This window comes from Varroa jacobsoni, unplaced genomic scaffold (genome assembly GCF_002532875.2).
Source record: "Varroa jacobsoni isolate VJ856 unplaced genomic scaffold, vjacob_1.0 contig01263, whole genome shotgun sequence".
Lineage (NCBI taxonomy): Eukaryota > Metazoa > Arthropoda > Arachnida > Mesostigmata > Varroidae > Varroa > Varroa jacobsoni.
In genome coordinates, this window is record NW_019214607.1 from 40,211 (window position 1) to 62,704 (window position 22,494).

Consider the following 22,494-nt stretch of genomic DNA (forward strand, 5'->3'; position numbering starts at 1 on the left):
TATGCAGAAAGTGCATACAACTCAGATCTACCTTCTATACTTAATGTCATAATTTTTTTGGCGATAGATCAAAAGACAAAAATTAAAAATACACGGAAAAGAACAGATTTGTTTTATTAACAGACAACGCCAGAATCGTCTTCGACTGAGTTGCCCCTGATACACGTGGACGTTACAATAACATCAGTAGCAATGACGGGATTCAATGCTTAACACCAATTCAAACAAGCCCATTCAATTGGTGCCACTCGTTTTTGGCGAATTATAAGAACGTGACAAAAAATAATAAAAACAAAAGGAGAATTTCTTACAAATGCTAGCAGCCGAATTTTCTGTACTGGCCAACTGGACCCTGTCGCTTGGGGTTCCCTCTCCCCCTCCTTCCTTGTTTGTCCCCTACCAACATCGCATACATCAGATAGCCTACGCCGTGTATGCGCGTCCAGGCCAGCAGAAAACTTCGAGGTGGTCGTAGGTGAACGGCCGGACAGCGGACCTACAAACCGACAAGCAGACAATCGCTGTGCAAATACTTGCAAAGCGGATGCAGCAGCGATGGTATCTGGCCAGCTTTCGGGACGATGCAAAAACGAAATTTCCCCTCGGTTTTGCCATCTCAACGCGTCGTGACCGTGTCTGCTACTGTAGACGCAGCAGGCGAATGACTGTTTTACATTTTAGGTGCTCGCGAGATAAAGGCAGCAAGACAAGGTGGAGTAGTAGGGCGTGTTGCCAGTAGGGGCCTGATGAAACAATGGCGGCCGGACGAGGATTCTTGGCGAAGCCTGGATGAGCCTTGTGATGAGGAAGGAAGAGCCTTCGCTGAGAATCGCCGGATCCATCGACGACAGTGAAAGTCTTATGGCCAGACACAGACTACATCAATAGCACGTGGAAATCTGCCGAGGGTACCAAACACTTTGCTACTTTGCTTGACAAACCTGAAAGTGATCTCTGGACAGCGTGAATAGGAGCACGAGAGTATCATTTCAGAAGAGACAATGGCGTCTTTTGGCAGTTTAAAGAAGGTTTTTTCTTTCCATTTACACCTGTAGGCACTGACGGGGCCTATCGTCTTTGGACTTTTCGGACACGGGGACGCTCATCTGTTCAGGCCTTTTCTCTTACAGTTATGGCAGTTTGTGGTCACTGTTGGGTGACAGGAAGTTCCAAGTATAGTATGTCGTACCTTATTGTGTATGCACTATCGAATGCAAGTTTTGAAATCGAGGTTAGGAAGAAACGTCATTAAAGCGTCTCATAATGAACACGTAACGTTTGAGAACGAACAGATAGTGGTAGTGATAATAATGATAGTACGAATACAGTCGTGTATGATCTATAAAAAAAAATATAATCATTCTTTATTGAAATGAAAAACATTTTGTATCTGCTCCGGAACAACTATATTCATGCGTTTAGGTGGTTCACAGATACGTTGTTTATATATAACAAAAAATATAACCGCAACGTCTACTCTCGTTGTTGTATCTGCATCAAAAGTTATTTATATTAGGACGTATTATAAGTAAAAATATATTATAATCACCAACTGCGTATTAACTAATTATCTTCACGAACGAACCTTATTGTGATTGCTCGCGAACGTTCGTTACCATACATTTCGTTCGATCGCATTCTGTGCCTCCAGTTTCCTACTTTTCCTGCAGGAAAGGCTTACTGTCGCATCAACAGCTAACGCCGTTTACGTCATTGGCAGACTAACGTTAAAAAATTGAAATTAAAACTTGCAGCGTTTGTAATTTTTGCAAAAAACGTAGACGTCCATTGAGCGCTACGCAGCTTATAACACCTAATTATAGAATTATGACACCAACAAAAAACAACAAACTATTTAGAAAAAAAAACTATTTCATGTGCTTCTCTATGCATATAGCTATTTGAGAAATATATCGTTTCACCGTCGTTTAATCAGTCCTGAAATTGCTCGACGGGATAGTACTTCCCGTATTCCTTGAGGTGCTCTCGTAGCTCGTCTCTTTGCACTTGAAGGTGTGCTGGGATTTCTTCATAGACATCAGTGAACATGAAGTCGACTGAAGGTTTTTTTACGCGCTCACCTTCCTGGAAGTTTGTCAAGATCTATAACATGCATTGAACCCAAATTTTAGGATTAGTAGCACGCGGCAGAGAAAATAAGCAATCTGAACGCTAAAAGCAAACAGCAGAGCATTTTTTAGATGTCCTTTATGCGATAGCCATGCGAATGTGGAACGTTATAGGTTATGAATAATTGCCATCCTAAGGAAAATCTGGGTAATGAAATCCTAGGAGGGGTGGCAACAGAGGGCATGTAACATTGTGATTTTTTTCACGCCAGGTACTCGATAAAATAGTACTACCATCGAAAATGAAGGCAAAATAATTTTTAACCCCTTTCTACACCGACTTACTAGCAAATCAATTAGTAAAATGATGATTAGGATAATGAAATTATTGCGAATCAGTATAATAACTAAGGTATGCGGCATATGGAATACTGTAAACGTTCACTTCACGAGGCATCAGAGAAGCTGATATACTTAATCTGGTGCCCTTTCATTACGTTTCAATACACACCGTATTCATTCAGTTCTTTCATCATACTATTTCATTAAATGACGAGAATCACAAATTAATAGTATATTAAAAAGACTCAGCGACCAAAAACGACCCTGGTACTGCCTATGGCTGTGTTTTAAATAAATATCTACTCTGTAATTATATTTATTTTCCTCGAACGATGATAACGTACTAAAAGTAGGGTCAGTACCTCAGCCGAAATAAATACAACGTTTGTGTCTGCAACAAACAAAATGTTAAGCATTATTATTTAATAACAAATAGAGGAGGAAAATCTTTGAAGTCAGAATTCGTATGCTGTCCAGTTCATCTGATGAACACGGTGATCTAACCTGGGGCAATTTAACTGCTCGTGGAGTCATTCTTGTCAGTATTACTACTGCCATTAGTAAGGCCACCAATGATCGTTTCAATGCAGCGGCATTTCAGTATCAAAGCACCATGGCAATAGTTACGTTGGCCAGCACTGCGCTCGACTGAAAAAGGATTCGTCGATGACTTCGATAGGTCTATTTGTGGGCGAAGTGGAATATGCTGGCCGTTCCGGAAGTTCTCGGAAAGGAAGCGGTTGCATCGTAGCGTCAGATCTAGTTGGCTCTTCGATGTCGCAATCTCCCGTGAACTTCATATGGGAAGAAAAGGGCTTTTAAGGGGATTTTTTCATTTACGAAGGGCCCTGACCCTCCGTCAGTTCACGGGTGCGACGAAGACGGCCATGGAAACGATAGGGTGCTGGCGTTTCTTTCTACGCGTAACCAAAATAAACTACTAGGGGCATATGAAAGCCTCTCCCGTCCTGTGGTCTCCGACCCCCGTTTGCTGTCACGGCTTTTCTTACGCTACAAGCACCATGACCAGAAGGAAGCACGGCGATAACCATAGCGCACTACCCGGGGCGCTCAGGATATCAATTCTCCTAAACCGGAAAAGGGCGTTAGGTTTTGTTAGAGTGCGACCGGGGTAACATCACGAGGGCCACTGCACTTGCCGGCCATGCAGGCCTACGCAGTCAGGCCTTGTTTGGTCTATCCCGGTTTGCAGTCTGCCTGCCCCCAAGACCACAGCAGCAGCAATAGTAATAACCACTAACGTTGCCGCAACTGCTCACCGCCACCGCGACCCAGCGGCGGGTGTCGAGCTGACGGAGGTCTCGAATGTGAGGTTTTTGAGTTAAGTTGGATGACCAAAGACGTTACTATCGTTGGTGCTACCGCTGAAAACGGAAGAACGATTCCGCAAGCCAACTCGATGATGCCTACAACCATAGTGAGGGTGGATGTGTGGCAAGACGAATAAAGTATGAAATATTTGAATGAAAACACGGACCCACTTCCACGGGACCGCCATAACGGGGCGGCAGGTAACGTCACACTGGCGACTTTGACGCCGACAAAGTGCAGCAGCAGGCACAGGATGACGTACGCCCCGTTCCATAACGACGACGAGGTGGATGAGTCGCGACCGGAAGTTGACGGGGAAACCACTTCCGGCTCGATTCAGTAGCGGTAGTGGCGTAGTAGTACCGCCACAGCGGATAGGGGAAGCGCTAGACGCGACAACGGTTGGTTGCTGATGACGCCGCTATTTGAAACTGGGCCAACGTATAAAGCACCGGAAGCCAAACATCTCGGTTGTGTAGGACTTTCGTCCACACGTGCGTGTCCATATGGACGAAGATCGTGAGCGAGGCGCATTACCACGTACTAAGAAAGCGAAGACCAATGCGAGAAAGCGTATAAAGCTAGCGTCAGGATGGACGACGAGAGAAAAGTCTGTCGAGAAACGAGACACATGAGGCGCAGCCGTGCTTACTGCGTACACAGATAGATAGACCCCGTAGAGGTACAGTGGTAACGCGTTTGCCAATTTAACGTGGGGACATTTAGTAAGCTGTGGTCTAGCTTCGTAACCGACTATAGACACACTTCAGTAAGGTAAAAGTACAAAAGGTAAAACCGGAATAAGCGTTTGGAGACCGGAATTGAACACGCCGTATCGTCAGTACGTGACGGCTGTAGCTGACGAGGAGTTCAGCACAAATGGTTAAGATGTCTCCATCCAAAGTAGCGCAAAATCAAAAATGGCTTTTTGAGCTTTTAAAAATTAAACTACATTGAGAATTCTTTGATTTGAAAACTTTCTGTGGATTTTTCAGAAGCTGCATGAAAGCTGGCAATGACGTAAACCGTCCATTTTGAGTAAAAAAGAACGTGCCTAATCTTGTTGACGCCTCGTCCAATGTGAACATGTATATATATATATATATATATATATAAGAATATATATAAGAATATGTATAGGAATATAACTGATATTTGCTCAGATCCAGAAAAGGACGCACTACCTCTGCCATGACGAGTTCGCTGGCTTCTTCCAGAAAGAACTGGCTTTTATTTGGTGCCAAAAGTAGCGGATGGATGCATTCGTGCCACCATAAACAGTTCGCCAGAATTATTCTAAATTTAGAGACCGCATAACGCCTATATAATATAATGAACTAATAAGGTTTTTTGTGTTTAGCTGACCTTCAGCCTGGAGTACCTTCGGTTTTCAGAGGTCTCTTAATCACTGCCGCAGAAGTTGTGAGGTATAAGCTCACGACCTCGTGGCCATGTTGGTTTCTGGCAGCGTTATTGGTATAAAACCGAAAAACGGTTCCAAAAGGGGTAAGAAACTCTTTGATTATTTAGACGATGCATCTATTCGGCATAATTTTTTAATAAAGCGTTTGGGTAGCACCTGATCTGATTTGCGCATGCAGGCTTTTCAATTCCGACAAGCCCATACAGGCCGATTTTAGCGGGAAGAGTCATATGACCGTACAACCATTATACATTCGAGTACTCCAATTTTATATAAATGCAATGCGTATTTCTGCTTTCCGAATCCCAGTGGGATACAATCTTTACAGGCGACGTTTGCAGGCCGAGTTATGCTTCGTTTTTCCACTGGCCTAGCAATCGCTGTCTAACAGAGTGCAAGTAGGACGCTAGTGTAGAAATGCCGAAGGCCAAGACAGACCAAGCCCACCAACGGCTTCACCGATTTCAGCGGGAGTCGTTCGGTTGTTGTTGTTGCCACCGCCACCATCACTGTGCCAGAAAAACCAACGCATTCAGCAATGAAAATGTAAATAAAGCGGTGCCATTTGATTTTATATTGGATATTTCTCTTGGTTGCCCTCTATGGTTTCTGTTCGCCTACGACGCCGTTCGGTTTCGCAACGCATTACATTGCATTGCCTACTAGCTGGCGCACACATTTTTTCCCTTTCAAACGATTCGTCGAAAAGATTTGCCCATGCCATCGTGGGCAAAGTCCGCGCATTGGCTCAATCCGCCTTGAGTCCCCTGAGCCGTCCCAATTCGTCCCTACTAGGTCGTAACAGTAGACTAGGAGCTAAGGAAGGCAGATTTCCAATGGGCCCGCGGATCTCCTCGTTCAGTTCTACTGGCATTGGCGTGATGACGATTGGACAACTCAACGATTCGTCAGCCGACAATAACAACCGTCGCCGTGCCGGTACCGAAGGTTGAAGACGATTTCGCTGACCGGTGGCTGGTTTGGACCTCTTTTCCGAGCGCCTTTCTGCTTAGGTCTCTTTGTGCACATTTTCTGAGCGCTGGTGGATCTGACATTGCAAAGGCGTACGGGAGATAATGGCTGGACCTGTTGCCAATGCAAAGCGTCGCCCAGAATCTCCTTTGGCGCTTCTGTGATTGCCGGCTGCATTTAAATGTAGAAAAGGTTCACAGATAATATTCCACTTGTTAAACAAACCTAGCAGCAAGCGCAAACTGAGTCGAAATACTTGCTGCGTGCGATAGAAAAGAAAGAAGATCAAATACAAAGTCAGGAGACATTGTAGGGCCATGGCAAAAAAATTCTTGACACGAAATTGTTTGATTGGATGGCTTTAATCTACTTGTGGACAACAACAACAACAACAACAACAACGACGACGACGACGGTGACGGTGACGGTGACGACGGTGACGGTGACGGCCAATGGAGCACCTTGCTGCTACTACTGCATTTCGGTTATTGGGTTTCTGTCCCCCTTGCATTTTCTCTTTCGTACTCTCCACTTTTCTCGTCCCCTCTCTTCTATGTTCCTTCTTTCCTTCCTTTTCACTCTCACTCTAATATTTCACTGTTTCTCCACTCTTGTCCTACCTTGTCCCTAAGGCACGCCTAAGATTCACGCGGCAAGCTGGCGTCCTCCTTCCTTTATTTAGCAATCTCTAGTTCTGAGCGCAACGATACGGGTATGCGAGCGCTCGACCGTCCCAGAGCTTCGAAAAGGATCTCCTGCCTGCTCCTCCGTCGAACACGCCCGCTGCTTCTACTAGGGATATCATCACATTCAAATTTGCGCACCCTTTTCAAACCCCCACTTCTTTTGGGGGGTGCCAGTAGCTCACTCGTGCTCTGTCCGGCAGCGCTGACAGATTGCCCCTTACTTATCGGTCGCATGCCCGGCAAGCGTTCGTCTCCGCTGCTTTGAGGGTTCTTTTCCGCTGAACGAGGTCTTTTTAGCTCGGCCGACCTGCTTCTCGAAGCATTCTCGCTTATTTGTCCCTCCTCACTCTTTGTTTTCTCTACTGTGCACCGCAATGCAAGAACAGAAAAAATAGTTTCAAACAAAGAGCTACGCTGCTGAGGATGACCGCTTCCCTGCTCTCCAAGGAAGAACGCTGGCAGCTTCGCTGTTCAATGCCAGACATAGATAAAGGAGAAAATGCTGGGATGCACAAGACAATGGGGTAAATCGGCGGTTCCAACGGAGATATAACTACTCTTTACGTTGCTTAAGAAAAATAGGATCTAGGAAGAACAAAATCTAATAAACAGCTATCGTAGTTCAAACGATTTTGAAACGGAACGGAGAATAGCGCGATGCTGAGCTTTGGGCGGACGATGAATACGGCATACGCAGTATCCTGCATAGTCGTATCGTGTACTTATAGATAGTGATGTCATAAGCGACGGTTTGGTCACAGTTACCATAGTATTAGTATTAATGAGGTAGGCTAATCTTTCGTTATGAGTTACCTTGTCAACGCATCAAGGTTCAAATGTCAACAACGTGTTGGCTGAAAGAGTCCTTGGCTTCAGTGGTTATCACTCTATTAGTTACTTAGTCGCCTATTGTTAACTGAGGAGTAAATTCAAGCAATTTATTCGAGCTCGACGAGATCGACACTAACAGCTAAAATTGGGCTCCAACGAGACCCGTGAAAACCATGCCGGAATGATAGCTTTCGCCGCCATTTGTCGTAGCTAGTCGCTGAAATCGCTCGCAGAACTGCTGTTTAAATTGGGCTTGTAGACCGTTGCCCTACACAGCTGCCATTCGCAGACCAACGCGTTCGACAAGGAGTAACGGTGATCCATTTCACTGATAGATCCTTCTGCCCAGCGACAGATGACCGGCTTACTGGCTACCTACGACGAATGCTAGTTGCCCGTTTATCCTTCGGGGGTCTTTCCCTACCTGTGAAGATAGGCAACGCTCTTTAGTCCGGCGGCACGCAGCTTCAGTTGCTGGTGTCGTTGAGTAAGGCTGTGCTAGTTGCAAGCCACTTCTTTCGCGTTATTCTGAACAAAAGCACGCAGAAAAGGCGAAGAAGAAGGCATGAGGTGTCTTGGGTAAGATCTCTTTCTTTTTAGAGAAAATGAAGATTTTCAAGGAGCCTCCGAACGGGGCCATGCAGGAAAAGGAAGTCTGCTGGTAAACAGACAAGCAATGGGATCGCGATGGATGACCGAAGGTGCAGACAGGATTGGGGGAGCCAGATAACATATCGGGGGCGAGGTGCTACAACCCCTGAATATCAACACCGGGCGGGTCTCGTAGTGCTGTCGAAAAAAAGGGCACCTACAAACCATCTCTGACCAAAAAGCTAGTTGCTGGGAGACAGATGCATACAAAATGAAAACGGGGCAATTACCTCCGAACAAGCTACTTACAACATTAGATTGCATTACTATATAATAAAATTGATATACGTATGGATAACAAAGAAAGTTGGCGGTGGCTTGTCGGTGTGAATTTGGAATTATTTTCTCTAGAATTTTTAGTGAAACTAACACAGTTATTGTAAAAATTATAAGAATTAGATTTTGCAACATTCACAAGACCATAATGGTAATAATAATAAAAACAAGGTATTAAAAAAATATTGCTTCTCCATAGGGATGGAATATTGGTTCTATATATAATGGAATGGTTATATTCCATTAAAGTGTTTTACTTCGAGGTACATATATAAAAATAAATATTTGCTGAACCACTTAAGATCAAATGCAATGATTCTGTAGTCTACAAACAGGCATTGTTTATACAGATACAGTTAACATTAACGGAAACGTTGCACCGTGTACAGATGACTCCAGAATATTTGCACACTACAGTTAAGGTACGTCCCCAATTTGAAAGCGTTACTTTCTACCAGACCCTAAACTCCAATGAACGAATAAGAACGATCAGAAAAACAATAATTAATAACAATATATTTACTTTATCGGTACATCCGTACCCGCATCAGCCTTTACCTCAGACACTTCTCTCATATCTCGCCCTAACGTTGATCTGAACACCAGTCTAGATCCCCCCCGCGTACCTCAATCTCGACAACAGCAGCCACTACCACCCACACGCTGCGTACTCTCATCACCCACATCAACAACACCCCCCTACCCCCGAACTGATCGATGCTTCAAATAGCGTATCGGCATTGATATGTTCGCCCTGCTACGAATCGGCTATCCATCCAGTCCTGTCCATGTCACCCGCAGAGCGTAACCCAGGAACCTGAGATAGTTTAATGTTCAACAAGGCAAATACAAGGGTTTGGGGAAGATCCCGTTTAAAACTTGATCAATATCAACAATACGACTACATCTACTAGATGTATTCAATGGAGGCGGGGGGCGGAGGTTCCTGGCGTGCAGTGGCTGCCGGCTGTTCCTTAGAGTGGCAATGCCGATTCAACTCGCAAGTTGATTTATAGTCAGAGGTCACGGCACACCATGGTACCTTGGACTATTGAATTTCCCCTGGGCTGGTATTGATCATATACACGGTCTTATTGTAGGCAAGGAGTGGCTACCGGAACTGGCGTTAATAATTAAGGCATAATGATATGTTATAATTCCAAGATGACAAAGGATTGTTCAGGGTTTTCTCAGAGAAAATCAATATGAAAAAGAAATCAACATGGCCCTATCGAGGCAATAGATAAAAATAAATAAGTTATTACTTGAACTAAATTGTACTTTACGGATAACTTAAAAATATACAACAGGAAACAATAACGATGTCTAGTGGCACGCCCTTTACCAACAATACAGTGTTACATTGTACTACACGCTTGTAACTGTTAATTATATATAATGTTTATTGATTGTATGTTGAAATGGTTTCCATAGTGTAATTTCAGTGCACCGACTTGGTGGTTAAGTGCAAGTACGAGATCGAATTGAAACTCTGTAAATTACAATCTACACTTATAATTTATAGGCGGATAAAAACCAACTCCCTATTCGCTTTTGTAAGATTGGTCTCATTTAGACAAAATCCTTCGTATTGTATCTACATTCGTTTTTGTCTATCGCATAATTCTGACGGAAACCGCCGGCGGGACCTGACGAGTCCCGAGCCTAACATCCCAGAGGTACTCACAAAAACCACATGCATTCCGATAGGTACTCAAATAATATGTTTTTCAGCCTCGCTTCTTGCTATCACTATGTCTGATAATAAACAAATAATTTTTAATCTCTCCTAGAGATAGGTTAGCTCAGACACACTAGATGGGAACCCCATAAAATGCATACTCTACGTTTAACACTTTCCGTCACACGGAACATAATTCAGATTCAGGTGACCAAATTCGGCACAATCGATACCATGGCCACTACGGTAACCTCACAAAAATGACATCTCTATTGTCTTCGGTTCGTCAAATAGAGAATTTTTTTGAGTTTTTCGTAAATTGAAAAATATACAACAAAAAAAAGACAACAGCTTAGCCGAGAATAAAGCCGTGCGATCTGGCGAGTTTCGCTCATACAAGCTAAAAAACGCAAGGCAAGAGTCTTCTGCACTGCTTTGATCAGTGACCGGTCAGGCTGAGAACGGGTAACGTATCGCGCTATTCAACCAGTTGGCAACATTCAAACGAAGGCAGATCTGCCGCTCTGTTTGGCGATGCATAAAATTGAATCTGCGTCTTACGCCGCTCGAGGTTTTCGTCCGCAGCCAGAAACAGAAATCGGCCCAGAGACTTTGGAAGTTTTGAAAAAAAAAATCGGAAACTAAGATTGTTACGAAAGCCATCGAAGAACAAAAGAACGACCCGCGCCGAACCTGGCTGCGTAATCGATTTCGCACAGTTGGACGAGCGTAGGCTTAAATAGTGTTTCGGTCATTCTAGGGGTTTTTGTTCTCACAAATGTAACAAAGAGAACGATAAAATTAGCCATTTAAATGAATCTAAATGTTTTTTTTTTTTTTTGGTTTTCTAAACTTGGAAAAAGTCGTCTTGCATCAAAGATGGTTGCCATGGCGTATGGTTGGAAAACGTCTATTCCATATAGTATTACTTTGTCAGTCTGAGCATTTCGTGTTCAAAAGAGCTTGTCATTTATTTACATATTTATTTATGCATTAAAAATAGAATAGCTCAATGATGTAAGCGTACTCGTTCAATCATTGACATTGAAGATAATCAGCTCAAGCAGATACATCGTATCTAAGCGTAACAATAATAGATGATACTTCCTTATGGAAGAAAAACAACTCGGCTTCATCTTCACAGTACGTAACTAATGAAAAACTACAGGGCAAACACAGCTGATCTCATTGATAGACTCTGCTTCGCATCTTAGTCCATCGGCTTTCCTGATTATTAGCGCTTTTAACATTCCCATTTAAAAGTAAAATCACTTCTATAGCCCAGAGAATACAAGGGAACAACACGCACGAGCTCCACCGTCGAAATAGAACAGACGCCACGGCACAGCAGCAAACGCATACGAAGTGAGACAATTTTCATCGAGGCTGGGGGCAGAATAGAGGAAAAAGAAAATTTGTTGTCGCAGCGAACCCCTCATGCGGAAGTAAGTGGGAGTGAATGCAATTGGCTATGCAAACACGTGATCACATCACGGGGAGCGTCGCCTGCTCGTTTCTGTCCTAGTCATTGTGGAACATATCTGTTCAACCTCGCCTCTGGCCTTGGGGATTCTAGGACTAGTCGAGATGATGCAGTTCAAAATGCAGAACCGGTCAGGAACATCGGCATTATCCGAATCAACCCAAGAAACAAATAAGCCAATAGGTATAAACAAGGATAGGCGACAGCGCGTCATCACAAATCAAGCGTCGATCATTCGATATTAGTCGGGGCGCGAGCATTACGTACGCGTTTATGGGGACACGCCCTATGTCCATATACAGATAGATTTTTGAGGTGTCCGTATACACTAATGTGTATACCATCAATAAAACAGTCTCACACAAACAGAACAAGCTCGCGTACGGGAACCCGATGACACGGAAAGGACACGGGATGGATATACACGTTCAAACGCGCACGCACACATCCACGTACTCACATAAAGGCGCAAAATAGACAGAGGGGGTTGAAGACGAAATATCGGTCTGTATTCAAGGGACCAATAAAATCTGGGGTATAGAGACACACGGGATAATGGTAGCTTGAGCCCGTTGTGATCATGAGGACACCCATGAAGGTGGTGATGCTGAGAGAGATTTCAGAATCAGAGAGTGCGCTCGGGCGTAGCTACTAACGGCGCGTACTGAAATGATATTTGCCTATTTACAGGCAATGGATTAGAAGGTGAACGATCTTGACAAACTCTCGTGTGCTAAGAATATATGTACAGCACCCTATGAAACTTGCATGCTTGAAATATACCAAGGTATTCGAGTATGGCATTGAAGAAGATAAGTAAATGCACGAAGATATTGGTATAGATGAAGATCGTTACTATTCAGCCAATACTGAAAAGTTTTGGCATGGGCGCTGGATTTCACGATGTTATTGTATGGTCACAGCTACAAAAAATTTTCAAATAAGCCGATCCGTCGTAAACTTTACTAGATTCCTACATGCAAGTGCAGAAAGTACCTTAGAAGGTAGGAACAACGCAATCTGATTATACAAACATGGCTTAGATATCTAACAAACATAAGTATCTACATTTTAGTGACCAAAGCGAAAACAAGTACCTTTTATAGCAACGTGTTTATCTAAAATATATTTATCTAATTGAGGCGCCTGGTCAAAAGCCGCCGCCGCCGCCGCCACTCTAAATTTTTACCACCACAATCACTACTTTTCACACGAAGTTTTCTTTTCAACCTTCTCGGCAATCCTTCTCGTTTAACTTCTACATTTTCACCATAACCGGCCATGCTCTGCGCATCTGCGAATCCGTTTGATAAAGCGCTTTCTCATTTGCTACTTTTGTCTATCCCACAAAGATTACACGGTTGTACTTCATGATGGGGCCAGTGCGCCCCTTGGTGGAACGACGCGTCTGCATAACTCTGAGTGAGGTGACATCCATTCACGTATGTCGCTGTTGCCGTTGTTGTTGTTGTCGCTGTTATCATTGCTGCCTGTCATCCTGCTCTTCTAAGGCTCTGCGGCTGATCGAATGCGTCCTGGCCACCAGCCAGGGGGCGTTCTTTCTTCTTGCGAAACAAAGACACAGAAACCGAAAGCAAGAGGAAAGACAAGCAGAGAACGACGATTCTATCTCTGCTGCGTTCTGCATAGGCAAAGTAGCAAAGTGGACCCCTTTGCAGGCCCGCCTCACTCCTCGGTCGCCCCTTGGGGCCGGAAAAAACCACCGCTGGATGGGGCAACTCAAGAACCAAGAACCATAGTAGGACTAAGATTGGCCGAGTGTGAGCTGCACGAGTGATGGTAGGGCGTCTCCAATTCCCAGCTTCTGTTTCACGGTGAAAGGACAAGTGGCCTTATTTGCAGCTACTGCTTGCGTGGCAGTCGCCGGTGCTAATACTGCCGCTACTGAAACACTAGCGGTACCGTGTACCACCTCTAGTGTGACCGAGCGCGAGTGTCTATCGGCCTCGTTTCTTTACACACCCCCGAAGCATATATACGCATAGGAAGTCTATGAGAAAGATCCCATTTCAAACAGTGGCATGTGAACCCATATTTTAGGGAGCAGAACGACATGAGTATAGGGAAAAAGGCACAGTTACTGTAGGGTGCCGGACATAGCCCATCGTTGGAGCTTCGTTTTTCGTACCATACCCTGACCTTCTCTGTCGGATGGTCGATTCGTCGGTCATGTACTACATTGCAAGCAAAAGGACCACTTCAATGGTGTAGGTACGAAATTGCCCTCCTGACCTAGTGTACCCATCCCAGGGGGGCAAATCGATGCTGCAAAAGGCAGCCAACGAATGGGGGCTTAGCCGCGCGGCCGAGAATAGCATACCATTTGCATCCTGATCCTGAAAAGTGAGATTCTCAATATTCTCCACGGCGTTTCTTGCCGCTAAGGGCTGACAGCTCACAGTAAGAGTAGTGTCCAGTGGTTGGTGAGTGGCCGGTCCCTGCAAAGACCCTATCGGTTCCGACAACAATGGCAAAAGCCGGGAAGGTAACGGGACTGAAGAAGCCAGCATGGATATAAAGTGTATACTCGCCTTCTAAAGCCCGTTTTCGATAAGAGTGCTACGAAGTGTACGTATGCACATGTTAGCCCCTCAGCTTGTGCGCGTACGTAAGACGCTGATATTAGCGTACAATATCGGTAAAGTGTATGGTCTGTTGTACATTTTGAAGGAGAGCAATTCCGTTGAACAGATTCGACCTGATGAGTGTGGCTGGCTTCAAGCCAGATCGACGCATTAGCTTAGATGGGGATAGTCCATCGAGACAGATCATCGATTCTCGAAATGAATCTTTGGCCAAACCAATAAATGAGTGCATCAGACTAACTATTCATTGTCAAGGCTTCAATGGCTTCCGGTATTGTTTTTGTTGTTAAATTTTATGCATGATTCGCGACGCACATTTCAATATACGTCCAAGTACATCCTAGGCAAGCTTTACCGGCATAAAATAAGTCGTATTTTTCATATACTACCGTTAATCGATTCACTGGCAGCATACTGCGCTAACGGCCACTACCTATGTAAGGCATACAGCCAAATCGCGACACCGCTTTCTACCAAAAAAAAAGGCCGCTTCAAATCTATTTAGAAGCGTGTACAGTGTCTATTTCGACTCTTTTGTTTGATCCAAAATAATACTCGCCAGTAACCTAGGTGAGAATACAGCAACCGCCCGTATGTTAAATGTCCAACCAGCGCTCGAGTACCTGTTTTTCTCTCTCTCTCTCTCTCGTCTAAAAAGGTCGATGTTCTATACCCGGTTCAATCTAAACAGCTTTTCTCTTGCCAGCCCTATGTCCGCGCGCTTCACGTTCCTTTTCGACGTCAGCGGTACTCAAATCGTTTTGGCCAGCAGCAGAACCGGCCAGATGCTGCCTCGAAAAGTTACTCTCGTAAGCTGCATTCAATGCAAGTTGCATTTTCCCTTGTTATCCACATTTGCGCCTCGTATTACCACTTTTATTGAAGGAAGTTGCTAGGGGCAGCAAAAGCAGTGGGGGTAGTAGCTTGAGTTGGAGCAAATGACGATTTCGTATCTATGTTACCGCTGTTTGGCACTGCAGTGGTGGAGGTAGTATCGAGTGAAGAGGTTGCATCCTGCCCGCGGCAGCAGTAACAGCCAAAGACGCTTAAAGAAAGACGAAGGAGCAAAGCGTCAGGAAGGGCGAGTGAGTGAAGCAAGGGGAAGAAAGGGAATTTCGCTAGAATGTACAGTAACGCGAAGTCACCCTGCACGCTAAGAATGACAACTGCCATTTTGCACGCAATGGCAGCCCTTCCTATTGTGTGTGCGTTACTTGTCAGCGATGCCCACAAAGAAGGTCATCGCGTCTCTGCGGTGTTTGGCTTCAGCCAAAGAAGCTATTATTATTGTTGATACCGTTGTTGTTTGTGGTAGGCTAGCGGTATTTGCATAATATTGCATTGAATCATACTGTTGTCATAATGCGTACGACGGCGGGCATTTCATTCAACGAGATGGCGTTGAAACAGATGACGAGGACAACTAACAAACACTTGAAGTGCCAAACCCTTTGCGTATTTGAAACATATGCCTGTCAGTGTGTTTTCTATGCAAAAAAAATTCAAAATATTTGGATTGAGCAATCAGGCACAGCCACGATGCACCAAATAAACCAGATAGCGAGACTTGCTGGAATCCACAGACGTTTTCAACAATGAAGAAAGTACTGCACTAGTTTCTTAGGTGAGATGATGAGCCTGTAACGATGAGGTCACGGGTTTGATGGCCAGTTCAAAACTCATTGATGTTTTCAAATAATTAGAGTTCTTAATACCAGCTTACCGTTACTATCAGACTAGCAAGGGTATCCCTATGCTTTCTACTGATAATGTATTCCAAATGGCATCCACAATGACAAAGACAATGTACCTATAGCTGGTCCTTGTAACAGCGCAGTAGGTAACGTGTTTGCCTTCTAATCCTATATAGGTTTAGGTTTGAACCGTGACGTCAATGTACCTCGTTTCGCGCTCCAAGCCACCAGCCCCAGCACTGGACGTAAAACAGGAAATATAATAATGATAATTATACAGGTACACTGTCAGTGAGCAGTTTTAGCTCAAGGAAGTGTTTTAAAAATGCGACAAAGTAAACAACTTTTCTAAAATTAAACAAGCTTGCCCTAAACTTTGTGTTTTGCCATGCTATCTACTCCTACAATATACGAGCACCAGTGCAAACTAGCGTCCAACCTGTCTTATTCAGTACATTTAAACGCACGGTTTACGAACACATGGTGAACCGTATTCACAGTGGGGGCCAGACCGGATTCGACCAAAGGTCTTCACTATTGCATACAATACAATCCCCAGGGCGTTACGAACAACGCGCAAAACGAGATGCAGTCGGTAGGCACGAAGGCTGTCCACGGGTAAGAGCCTCCCACAGGGACCAGTGTCGGCGACGAGAACCGCGCGCCTCTCCATTCAGATAGCAGCTTTTAAGGGGAAACAGTTCCGAGGCAAAATGGGATAGGGGCTTCAGCACCACTTATCCGTTTAGGAAAGCCACTGAGATTTGCCGTATACGTAAGCGACGTCGGCAGCGGCGGGCAAAGCGAGTGTCGTGAATTTTTCCGTGGCTATCCGTACCATCCGCTTCCTTAGGTCGCGGTGCGTTCGTCACATCTACGCAGGCGAAGTTGGCATTTTCCACCGTTACCGGTACAAACTCCTTGGCAGTACAATGGGGAACAGACTGACGTTTGTAGTCTACGACGAGAGATAGCGCTCTCTCGACACCTAGCCTCGGAAACGGGGGCCCTGGGGACCAAGCATCCTTATAGGACCCTTCGCAGCTGTAATGTCGCTGTGAATGCAGGTGCCACCGTTCCTGTAGAGCCACGCGATCCAAATAGGCAAATGATTTTGTTGACCCATAAAGTCAGGACTCCAGGGAATGATATGGCGTAAGCAGACTTAGGATTCGGCCCCAGCTGCATTGTATACGAGTACAATATATGTGTGGAAAAACGGAAATTGTTGCGAAGTTTCTATCCAAAATGACTTGCGTAGAAAAAAATCTTTAAAATTGAGACGTTTCTACTGTAAATCACCACTGAATATTCGATAATCCAGTCGGGTTTTATTTACTTGTATGAATTGGTTTTTTCATCTCTGTAAAATACTTCTCCCACACTTTTATAATTATTGACAGTTGGTGAAATATTAGGTTCTTGGACTTCTAGGTCACCGATGAGTCATGAAATAGGTCTACTTGCTCTTGCACCTTAAAAACAACATTCTGCAAATAACTTCTCTAATTAGTGTCTTTCATAAAAGCATGGTACCGTGTCCTGGATGTTTGTGAAGACTCAATAAGTGACCCGCCATGACATCTCTAGACACACCGAGTCCGTGGGCTCTCGTATGACTCTATATTCCTCATTGGATTACTATAACTGATGTCCATCTCTGTGTAGCACTGATTCCTATAATATGTCCACATCTTTCCGTCATATTTGGACCCCATATTTTGTCTGTGCCCACTCGGAGAGCGGCACCCCATGGCCTGAAGAGGTCAGAGTGTATCTCCCGAGTCCATCCATCAAATATCGTGCGGACGGTCTTTCAGACCTCTTTTACTAGCCGTAGCATTGGCAGAAGCCAAATATATAAATCGATGTGTTTCTGTTATGAGACATTCGACACTGACAAACAATTTCCAGTTCAACCCCAGTAGGCGGGGATCGTATTGTGCACGTATAACAGTGGGGTTCGCGTGTTGTACAGCTGTCTCTCTGCATATGCGATTCTGATAGGTAAATTACTTGGTGCCTGAGCTTGAACAACTTAATTGCAGAAAATGACAACTTGTAAGGCAAGCTGAGTGTTGCGTTACGTATAGTACGACAAATCATTCAGTATATATTAAACCATTCATTGACTACTATGACAAAAGATGAATAGATATTGACAATTTCAGTTTCGGTCAAAATTAAAATATAAATTGTACTTTGATCAGATCTAGATTCGATTCTGCTCAGAACACGCGCCAAGCACGTATGCACGTACAACTCATAATAAAAAAAAATATCGGGGTACGTGAAACTCCTTTATATTAACAGAAGTTGGCTGAAAAAAAACTAGCCTGACTAATATAAACAAGTAATATATACGTTAAGTTCCGGTTGCCTAGCGCAAAGAATATTTCTCTGTCTATTTGGTTATATTACATATTCAGTTTAGTGGTCTGCTGGGATTCGACATATCTGGTTTTAGCCGCTGACTACCCAATCCGTGACCTCATTGCTTAAGCCTCTAGTAGGGGGGCGGGGGGGGGCTTCAAGAGGTGGCAAGAATCTGGCCCTTGGGATGGATAAGGATACGGGGGGTACAACCAGTAGGATATGTGACTACTAGGCTTTTACCGATGATCGATGAAGATCGATGGCCCTTATACCCCTGTTTGTTTGAAGATGGTCGAACACACTGCCGAGATCAATATTCATTTCCGATCAGCTCCGCAAACTGAGCTGATTTGGACGCCCGACAATGCAAAAATCTGAATACGGCCGTAAGCAGCCAGAATTACTAATCGCTCTGTAGCAAAGCTCTGAATAAATTCAGTGGAAGCTAATGTTTGTACAGGATGGGGCAAGCATTACCTGCCAATTTTGAAAAACGGCTTTTGATAATTCGAATGTTATGAATTACATTTCTTTACTTTTACTGTTTTGCTCTTCTGCTACTTGAAACGATGTAGAAAAACCTTCAAACTGCCAAATGACTTTTTTTTTTTAAATATCAGAGGGTAACTCTTGCCCCATCCTGTAACTTAATTGAACTATCAATGATTAAAGTAATAAATGGATAAAGTAATAAATAAAAAAAACAACAATCACCGCTGTCAGTTGAAACAACAATGATGTTCTTACCACGGCTCACTAGCAGCGCATTAGATTTCTCAAGATTATAGCGTTTGTTATCGAGAATAATGCCATGAATAAAGTGTCACGCCTAAGCTTGCAAAAGACAACCTAAATGAAATGTTTGTAAACAAAAAAAAAGGCAAAACAGAATAAAATTAAAATGCATATCTCCGGTAGGCCGGTGTTCTGAAGGAGAGCTTCTTTTGATTTAGTCCTTTTCAATCGAAGACCATACCTGTTTTTTCGCACCGCTGCTTAATTAATTTATCTTATTCATATATATGTAAACGCAATCTTCCTCGGGCAACTATAAATGGTTCGAGTTTTACGTTTCATATTGTTTTAGTTACATACTATTTATTATAGACGCCGAAATCCCGCCAGCCCGGAACAAGGCGACAACCTAAACCATTGCATTCCCTTAAGCAGTCAAAAGCATTATTTTCAAACGGGGACCGTTCTAGGTCACCTGGATCGTCCGATGAGCTTTATATCCCAAAAACCTAGAGAGAACCATGGTTTCCAATATTGACGATTTGCGGCTTAAATATTGTTTCCGAACAACAACGATTGACGATTTCGGCATAACCACGTCCCCCATCTCTCATTGTGCGATCGTTGCACTAATACGTAAAAGCACGACGACCAGCAATTTGCACTTTAGATCTGGTTTTTGCGGAACAGTGACCGGCTTCGTCACCCTGAAGGGTCAAGTACGCTGTAAACGGTTTCGACCCCATTGAGATCCCAGCGTTCGTATGGCTCTCACTGAAGCCACTTATGGAACACCCTATGTAGTGAAGCCGCTAACTCGTAGCGCTCCAATAGCTCCGTCACTCCGAACGAAAGGAAAGTCATCGTGAGCAAACGTCTTCGATGGCACGAGCACTGCCGCGTCGGGCGACAGCGGTTTACGCTGTGTCCAGTGGAGCAGCTAATGCAGATATTTTCCGTCGGACTCTTTTGTCGGGTGTATGGCTTCGGCCTCCATATCATGGATAGATGTCGGCCAAGGAACGCCTTGAAAATGATGCGTTCGGCTATGAGGTACAATGTGACGTCTACTCCCTCCCAAACGAAGAATGAGCAGCCTGGGCCCGAATCATAGATATACGGCACGCCGATTTGAAGATTCAGGAAGGCATTCGTTTTTAGTCGTTCACGGCAGAATCTGAGCGAGCGTTGAGCGTGCCGAGGTGGCGGCGCCAAGAAAACTAGCAACGCAGAAGAAAAACGAGATTCTCAAAGAGATCGCACACTAGTCGAGACATCCATAGCAAGGACCACATAGAAATGGTCAACTGCACGAAAAGCGCGCAAATCCCAAAAGCGCTACGAGGATGTCAACGAAAACATCCTTGTCGAGGACAGCTGACTGAGGCGCTGTCGCCGTGATCATCAGGAAAATTTTACAAAGCTAGAGTCGCCGAAGAGAAACGGTCAGCGGAAAAGTGGCCAGCAACGCCCCAATCCCCTACCTGAATCGGGGTCATGCTCCAGATCATGATCTCGCAGAGGTGGACTGGAGGTACACGTACGCATTTGCTCTAAAAAGCCTAAAAAGAACGACCTACAATGCAGTATCCATCCAAAGAAGGGAGGTACTGCCCCTTGACCAAACGTTAACATCAGCAAATTTAAGACACTTACTACCGGCAGGCGTCCCATGTACTTTCTCTCAGATTTACACAGACACACACGTACCTGACAGAGAAATATTGAACATACACATTTTCCTTGTGTCGTACCTAAACTTTAATTATTATTATTTAGTAATGCTAAACCTAATCTAAAATACGGGATAATTTGTAAGGGTAATAAACATAAATTTGTATTATTTGTTGTTTTTGACTTGGACTCGAGTGGCGCGACAGCCTGTTTTAAGGTAGTGCATGGCATGACCAAGTCTTACAAAAAGAATTAACCACTCGCCTCCTTTTTGATTGATTCGCGAAACTCAGTCTCTTTTTCGTCACTCCATAATCCCTTTGCCGTCAAGTACTTGCGGAAACGAAGTAATGGGTGCGCCTGCTCTTCCCATATCTTAACCTGCAGTGGCAAATGGATAATATTTCAAGAAGTGCTGCAAAAGTTTATCATTGTTTATAGAACAAAAAAAATTAAGGCCTACCGCAAAACTGCCGTCCAGACTATGAGCGAGGTTAAGTGGAAGATGATGCAACGATAGGGAGTAGGACAACTGTTTACCTCCGCAAGATTTCTATAAATAGTCGAATCATCGGAGGTCGAGTGATGCCCAAGACGGTAGGTCATCGCCTCAATAAGAACAGGGGCATTTTTTGACAAACAATATTCCCGAGCCTTTGTAGTCGCATTGTACACAGCCAGTATATCATTGCCTAGAGGAGGTATTAGATCAGAAAAAAATCACCATAAGAAACTGCCTGAGTAATGTATCTAAGAAGAAAAACAGTAACGACACCTATCTTCCCCGCGTATAAACATATATATATATATATATATATATATACCAGTTTAACGTACGCTAAAATTTCTCAAGTCCATTTATCATCTTTTAATATGTACATGAATTAGTAGGTCTGTATCGTTCGTTATTATAGCGCTACAGATTGTATCTTCTAACGGAACAGAGATTAGCGAGATTGCTGAATTCTGTTAACGCCATAGACAAATCCTTAAGATCAGAACTGTAAGCCAGTGATCCGTGCGCTGACTTGTTGCTACAATAGCCATATATAACATAAAGCATGGTGACACACCATCGCATCGAATTGTTCCTATCCCATACGCCGGTCCTCGAGCGCCTACGCCATCCCCTCGATATTGTTCGTTCGTCGGAGTAGATATCGCGTAGCCATTGTTCCTGCAGAAAAAGATCACTGGAACCTTAAGTGTAGCCGAAAAGTTAAGCGCTGCGTGAGCGTCCCCCTCCGACGCAGCTCCGTCACCGAAGTAACAGATCACTACGTTCGATTGCTTAGCTCGCTTGAGCGCGTACGCAGAACCAACCTAGTCGCGAACGAAACGCACACCGCAATGGAGAGTCGAGAAACAAAAAGCGAGGGAATCAGGTAAACATCAGCTTGAAATATTACTTTTCATTTTTCACCCTATAGATATAAAAATGATATACGAACCTCATAGATAGAACAAACAAAAAAAAAATTGTATCGTCCTAGTTGTCACTTACCTTGATATATTATGCCACTGCAAGTGCGTCCTAATGGCAATAAAACTAGCTACACACAAGCGTAGTAGTTAATAAAAGTAGTAATAACAACATTTATTAATAATAAAAATTAAGTTGGAATAATTTTTTACCCTTTGCCGGCCGACAGCTCTTTTTTTC

At 44.0% G+C, this 22,494-nt stretch overlaps 1 protein-coding gene across 3 annotated transcripts in view; it reads right to left on the minus strand.

The window, feature by feature from the left end:
* Window positions 1–1,333: 1,333 nt before the first annotated feature.
* The window catches only part of BckdhA (Branched chain keto acid dehydrogenase E1 subunit alpha), a 45,685-nt gene continuing 24,524 nt past the window's right edge, over window positions 1,334–22,494 (minus strand). For 2 of the 3 annotated variants that reach the window (XM_022852982.2, XM_022852981.2), the window contains 4 exons: window positions 21,905–22,154; window positions 21,372–21,523; window positions 21,096–21,212; window positions 1,334–2,103 (listed from right to left, as the gene is read on the minus strand). In XM_022852982.2, coding sequence (XP_022708717.1) covers window positions 1,933–2,103; window positions 21,096–21,212; window positions 21,372–21,523; window positions 21,905–22,154 — 690 coding nt within the window. In that variant the 3' untranslated portion in view covers window positions 1,334–1,932. The remainder of the gene's footprint in view (window positions 2,104–21,095; window positions 21,213–21,371; window positions 21,524–21,904; window positions 22,155–22,494) is intronic. The other variant, XM_086973099.1, reaches the window with a different exon arrangement.